Source organism: Neltuma alba, unplaced genomic scaffold (assembly GCF_004799145.2).
Source record: "Neltuma alba isolate B1F8T4 unplaced genomic scaffold, ASM479914v2 tig00005964_pilon, whole genome shotgun sequence".
Classification (NCBI taxonomy): Eukaryota; Viridiplantae; Streptophyta; class Magnoliopsida; order Fabales; family Fabaceae; genus Neltuma; species Neltuma alba.
In genome coordinates, this window is record NW_021634297.1 from 7056 (window position 1) to 14285 (window position 7230).

Sequence of the window (7230 nt, forward strand, 5' to 3'; positions counted from 1 at the left end):
ACACATGGATTATGCTGGACTAATTATAAGAAGAAAAGTTTAGAAAACATAAAATAAGTCTTCACAGACAAGGACTAGAGTAGGGATAGAGCCGGGAAAACGGGTCGAGCCCGTCGGGCCGGCCCTTTTAGGCCCTGAAATTATGAGGGCCGGGCTTGATATTTTTCTCTTAAAATGAAACATAAGCCCTGGAGGGCCGAGGGCTTAAAAGGGCCGGCCCGTGGTTAATAACATTAATATTATATAAAAAAATTTTAAAAATAAAAAAAATAAAGGGCTTAAAAGGGCCGGTCCTGGAGGGCCACGGGCCGGCCCTTTTAAGCCCTTTTTATTTTTTTTATTTTTAAAATTTTTTATATAATATTAATGTTATTAATTTTTTACATTGTTAATAATATTTCAAATATTTAGTTATTATTATCATTTTAAAAGTAAATTTAGTTTTAGATAATAATTTATCCAATTAAATTTTTAAAAAATGGGTTAATTTGGACTTTAATAATGATTTGATTTATATTATATGCGTTGATATTTTTAAACTATATATATATATTTGATAATAGAATATTTTTATACTTATATAACTTGTGATTCTATAATTTGAATTAGAAATTCATGAGTTTTAACAGCAATGTTTCTCACATTAAAGTAAAAAAATAGTTAGATTGCAAAATTTAAAAATAAAATTCTTATAAAGAAGAAAAACTTGATATTTTTGTTACGAAAGAAAAAGTATACTTATGAAGAAAAGTAATTAATTATAGTGATGATGAAGTTTCAAAAGATTAATAATAGTGTTTATTTATTGCACAATTGCATTATAGATAAAACTTTTAGATGTTGTTATCTTGTTAATGAATGTTTTAGATGTTGATGAATATTTATATATGATGATATTTATATGTGACTTAATTTTATTCATATTTATGTCTTTTATTAATAATTTCATTGATTTATTTTTATAAAAAATATGATAAATATAAAAAATAGTATTTTTCTTAAACGGGCCAAAAGCCCGCGGGCCGGCCCTAGCCCTGTAGCTTAAGGGCCGGGCCTAGCAAATTGGGGTATTTTTAAAATTCCAGCCCTGGAGGGCCGGCCCTTTTAAGCCCGCCAGCCCTGAAGGGCCGGCCCTGATTCCCGACTCTAAGTAGGGAGAAGAATCTAAGACGGAAAACGAGACCTTTTGGGCAAGAGGAGATAGGAAGTCGCAACAGAGGGAAGAAGTGAAGCTTGCTCACTTGCTTAAGGATGAAGATTAACTAACAAATAACAACGACGGAGGAAAGGAAGCACAGAGAACTAAAGAAGATGTGGTATTTTAGCAAAAGTGTAAAATCATACTAGAGGAATGACAAAATATATCATATCTGAAGGTTTTTTTTTTGTCAGAAAAGGTAAGCTCAAAACTGCCCGGTTTACTCAAATCCGCTCTGGTTCTTGGCTCAAATCTGGATTCCGGCTCAAAAGGAGGTTCAAAGTGGCTGAATCCGACTGAAGGCAGAAGACGGTCTAAAGCATATGAACTAACCGCTTGTATCACCGGGTGATGGCCAGACCAGTTGGACCGTCTGGTCTAGTCCGGGTTTAATAACATTGGAAATTAGTCAATAAAATAAACAAGGAAATTGCGTAAATGGAGTAAACTTGATTTCTAGGAATCAATAAAATCCCTCTTAGGAGAACCTCATGTTCCACATAGCAATGATGCTGAAATAAAAATTGCACCATGTTAAAAAGGTTTCGATACCGTGGCAATATATAGTATCCTATCTACGAGGTAGCTATTCCACATATAATTGTTTTCTTTTAAATAATGTATATAACTTACTTCTCCAGTCTTTAATATGAGACCCATTTAACTAATTTGATTAGATTAAGAAAGTTAGGTAAGTTAGTTAATTATAAGAAATGTGACACGTTTTTCCTAAAATACTATAATCATCTTTCTTAATACCCCTTCTTCTTCTTCTACTTAATTATGATTGAGGAAATATCCATAAGGGTAATTTAGAGAAAATTGATAAATATGAGAAATTGATCTTATATTTAAGACCAAAACTAACTCAACAATTGGGTCCTATATTAAAGACCGGAGGAGTATTTTTTATCAAAAATTTTAAATTTGTTAAAAAAAAACAGTGCCATGTTGACAGGTTACAAAACGTGCTGACCCAGGATAGGTGTGTCTATATTCTAAGTGGTGGGTTATACTAGTTATGATAGAATATACTAATCCCAATCTTTAATATAAGAACTAGTTAACTAATTTGAGTAGATTAAGAAAGTTAGTTAAATTAATTATTTGTGGTAAAAATATATTACTTTCTCTAAAATATCTTTTTTGGTCATGTTATTTGATGGAACATTTAACATGTGTACTACTATAAGAATTATTTTTTTTAAAAAAAGATAAATATAAGAGATAAAGTAAATTAAAATATTATATTTATAACTAGATTAAAAGTTGAATCAGCTCTTATATTAAAGATCGGAGTTAGTATTATATATATTTATATATAAGACATGAGAGAGCAAATGTGGATGGTCTCATGAGCATAAGAGTCACTGAATATCTAAATGGTCGAATCCTTTTTTTTTTTTTAATAACGCCGCTTGTAAGTACTCTTTTGTATGCTACCCACCATGTAGCCATCCCAAATATATATATATGGGGGGTGCATTTAAAGAATATTATAAATTTGTGACCAATTTAATGAGTTTAAATATATTAATACGAGTACCTTTTTTTTTTTGCAGCTGAGGTGATTTAGAGGTGTGCCCTATTTGAGACCGGGGGGGTATAATCTTGTTAGAGAACATCTATTGATATATTTTTTTTAAAAAAGAAAGAGTCAGAAAGAAAGATGTGTAAGAGAAGAAGGGGAAAGGAAAGGAAAAAAGAAGCACCGGAGGGGGCGCCGTGAGGAGTAGAGGTGGACTAATGAATAGGGAGGCAGTTTCAACGGTTGCGGCCGTCAGTGCTTCACTCTAGGAAGCCTAACCCCTCATCTCATCTCCATTCTCCAATCCCATTTTCCACACTTCCACGCGGCATCCTCTCAACCCTTCACTCTCCTGGACCACCTCCCCCCCCCCTCTCTTATAGGCACGCGCCCTACTCCAAGATTCCCCCGCCGCCATACCCTCTCTCTCTCTCTAAACTATTCTATCACGTGTTGCTTTTACCTTCTCCCTCCAGCTTGGCACGTGCCCACCTCCCCAAAAAAATGAAATTACCTAATCACCCCTGTTGGCATGAATCATGTATCCCATTTTGGTCCTTCCCGTTCTTTTTTTCTGCGCGCGTGTTGTGTGCATCAGCTCATGGGTGAGATCAGAAGCAGGTAATTTTGGATTTCTCATCAAATTTGTTTGTCCGTACTATATCCAACAAAGCGTGAGCGAAATTAGGGTCCTCGGAATCGTACTTTGGTGACAAGGCTTTTCTCCATCATTAACCATTAATATAATATCACTAATACTAATAAACATTTGTCTTTTCGCTTTTGAAAATGTTGCCCTTAATGGCCAGCTTGAACTCTGGAGCAAGCCCTCAGCCCCCAATCGCATCATCCCACGTCTATAAATATACTTTTTTTTTTATTAGCAATCTAGAAACACTTGGGTCCCTTTTCACCCTTGGTTCATGTCCCGTGGACAATATTTTAAAAAGCTTGCATATATTATATAATATCAGTTTTAATAGGAACTGAGTGGAACCAATTATGCACACCCTTATATTATAATTATTATTTCTCGAAATTATATGTGTACGATCATGCACTCGTGTTCTCATTGGATGTATGTGCCTAAGGGATTGGGAAAAAAAAAAACAACAGAAGAATCGATCAAATCATCAGAGAAAAAAAAGAAGACAAAACAAAGTTAGATAATTTCAATGAATGAAATATCAAATTACAAATGTACCCCCTCCCCATCTAAAACAAGGAAAATTAAACGCCAAGCTAAAACCGAAGATTAATCCACAGTTGCTATCATACCTATAAGTTGGCCACAAAATTAAACTATAAGTATCCTACATATAATTTTATTCCATTTCATGTTTTCAATTTGCCTCCCCCACCCGAATAATTTTCGGTGTTTGGATTTCTCCCCTCTGATCTCCTATAATTGCGAGTTTTTACATGCTGTCGCTGTTGAGCTGCTGCTGTAAAAACATCATATTCTCAACATTCCACAAATTGTCTAACGTGTCCCCGCCCTGAATCCACGGGTTGCTCGGCTCCATCACCTGGGTATAATCCAATCCTTGAGGGTATAACCCGGATGGGCTGGTGATGCAATCAGAGTAGCTGATCTGAGAGGGTTGGTAGTAATCCTGATTAGGGACGGTACTGTAAATATCAGTCAACTCCGACACAGGCGAAACCTGTGTTCCGAACGAGTCCGATGAAGCACCTGTGCTGCTGTTTTCCGGCGTGTAGCTCTGAGTGACCTGTGAGCCTCCAAAGTCATTATTATTCATGATGGGGGCCGGGTTCATGAGCATGTTCCCATTCTCAACTTCCATGTTGTTATTATAATAAGGATTGTATGTGGAGTTTGTGGTGCCGGTTGTGGCGGCAGATAACGTCTGAGAACTTGCCGTTGTCGTGGCGGTGGCAGCCGTGGCGGCAGCTGCTTGAATGCGCTCAACCAGCCTTGGCATCCAAAGGTAGCGCATAGTGTCCTTGAATTGCTTGCTATTCACGTCACATTTGAGTTGTTTGGCATGCTTTTGGACGCGGGTTCTCCAGTAATTCTTGATCTCGTTGTCGGTTCTTCCCGGCAAAAACTGGGCTATCTTGGACCACCTAATCAAATCCATATAAACAATTCTCATCAATTAAATATTTTATAACTGATTAAGAGAACAACAAAAAGGAAATAGAAATGATATATGTGTATCTGGGTGTATGTTGTTGAATGCATGCAGATATATGTATGAACTAATATATCTGGGTTGACAAATACCTGTTTCCCCAGCGAGAATGAAGTTCGAGAATCAGAAGCTGTTCTTCCAGTGTGATATTTCCACGTCGAACATCGGGGCGGAGATAGTTGAGCCACCTCAATCTGCAGCTCTTGCCAGTACGTTTGAGGCCTGTACCAAAATTAGATTGCTTGAATTGGTAAAGTTCTGTGAGAGAATATAGAGGAAAAGAAAGAGCATTATTGGCTCTATACTCTATAGAGAGGACTTTCTCTTTCCCTCAAACATATCTGATGATTTCAACTGCGGCGTATATCATAACTATCATTTCCTTTTCAATAAGTGGGCTGCGTCTAAACAACTATCATCTATCACTAACCTACATGTCATCCTGATCCACAAATATATAAGTGTGCATATACAGTACGACGCAAGTGTACATATCTTTTAATCCATCTGAACGTACTCTATTATATATATCAAGAAAAATCCGAAAACTTTGGCTTTTAGAACTTGATTTGATCCTTGATAGTTCTGTCCCCAAATGAGATTGATTGGTTGTGAGGAAAAGAAGACAAGTGGAGATTATTGAACGCGACAATTGATTAAAGTGTTTGAATCAAACGAAAAGCACAAGAGCCAAAGAAATTTAGAAGTGGGGCGGGGGTATGATTCAGATTGTTGAAAAGACATAGACAATAAAAGAACGTCAGTGGAAGTAGATATACCAGCGGAGCGGGCAAGAGAGTTCCAGCGACCTTCGCCGTGAGTGGTGATGTAATTGATGAGGGTGAGGTCCTCATCGACCGTCCAAGGGCCTCGCCTGAGGTCGAGGTCGTCGACGACGTCGGCTTGGAGAGTGGGGGAGGCGCTTCCTCTTCCTTTGACGTCCATTGCCGGAAGGATCACAGAATCCAGAAACACACAAGGGGCTTAATCGATTTCCAAGTTCGAATTTGAACCGGGTATAGCTGTTGTGCTTTTGCTGTTGCCTTCGTTTCTGAGAAGGAGAAAGAGAGAGAGGGTTGGATGGATGTATTACAGATGAGGACAGAGGAGGGAGGGTTTATATAGACCATAAAGATACAATAGGATAGAGAAGGGAGGGAAATTAATGATTTAATTAATAAGAATTCAATTATCTAAGCGGAGGGGTATATTAAATTAAAATATCTTATTAAACAATAGACATAAATAAATTACTACTGGGAGCTTTTTCCTCTTTTTTCATAAGTAAAAGAGGCTACGAAGTTTGACGCTTTGGTACTTTGACTTTTCCACCTATGTTGTGTGCGCGTGCCTCCCCACCCAACTCAGTTCCTCGGTTAGCGTTTCTTACTGTTGACTCTTTGAGGTTGCGAATGAGACGGCAGAGGCTCTCCCATAAGGCCCTGATTTACCTTTTTTTTTTAAAAAAAAAAAATCGAGAATAAATATTCAGAACTCAATGCGCCGCTTATTCCTCTTGGTTTTTTGGCCGTCTCTAGACCCGGCTTCTTTCACCGTCTATCTGTAAATATTTAGTAGTCCTCCAGTCCTAAATATAAAGTCTTTATACACTAGAGTGTATAAAGATATTATATTTAAGACGGAAAAGTATAATAAAACAAACAAACGGGTTCGTTGAACACTGGTTTTCTTCATATGCACCAGGCTGAATTTTTGTTTTAGGAAAATGCCGATTAACTTTACCGTTAATTACTGAGTACGTGCAATTCATAACAGTCACTTAATGCTGTTGACAAGTTGTCTAAAGTTAGCTGAAAAAACAAGTTGTTTAGAGTTGTTCATGACAAAAATTAGGGGGAGAAAAAGAGAATCACGTTGAAGTCCCACATAAACAATTTCATGGTAGCAAAGAGCTTCAAGAGGATCTGAACGATCAAAGGGACTAATTGAGGATTAAATGTTGTATAAATATAGTTCACCTTTTAATAAGTTAGACTTTCGTACATTCAGGCATGCTAACAAGTTTATTTTAGACATAATATTTGAATTTGCACCATCTAACAGTGGTGGGTTCTGTTTTCATAAAAATGAAAGGTGTTTTAATAATTGGATTGCAAAATCTAATTTTTAATTAGTCCCTTGATAATTTTAGATTTTATTATGATCGCTTCTGTGTTATAAAATTGCTTTTTGTGGGGGCTATAATGTGATTCTGCGAAAAAAAAGGGCTGCCTGAATAAGTTAAAACCACTAAATCGAATCGCTAAACTCATTAATTTTGTGGGTTGAAAGTATACAAACTTGCAAAATTGTAGTATCAGTCAGTTTATTTAAGTGTTAGCACC

General features: G+C 36.6%; 1 protein-coding gene across 1 annotated transcript; it reads right to left on the minus strand.

Annotated features, from left to right (window-relative positions):
- Positions 1 to 3879: 3879 nt before the first annotated feature.
- LOC114749147 (transcription factor MYB108-like) lies at positions 3880 to 5951 on the minus strand. The gene is made up of 3 exons (XM_028937636.1): positions 5665 to 5951; positions 4978 to 5107; positions 3880 to 4817 (listed from the first exon to the last, which is right to left on the minus strand). Exons 1-3 carry the CDS (start codon positions 5828 to 5830, stop codon positions 4145 to 4147), a joined length of 969 nt encoding a protein of 322 aa, XP_028793469.1. The 5' UTR covers positions 5831 to 5951; the 3' UTR covers positions 3880 to 4144.
- Between the last annotated feature and the right edge of the window lie 1279 nt (positions 5952 to 7230).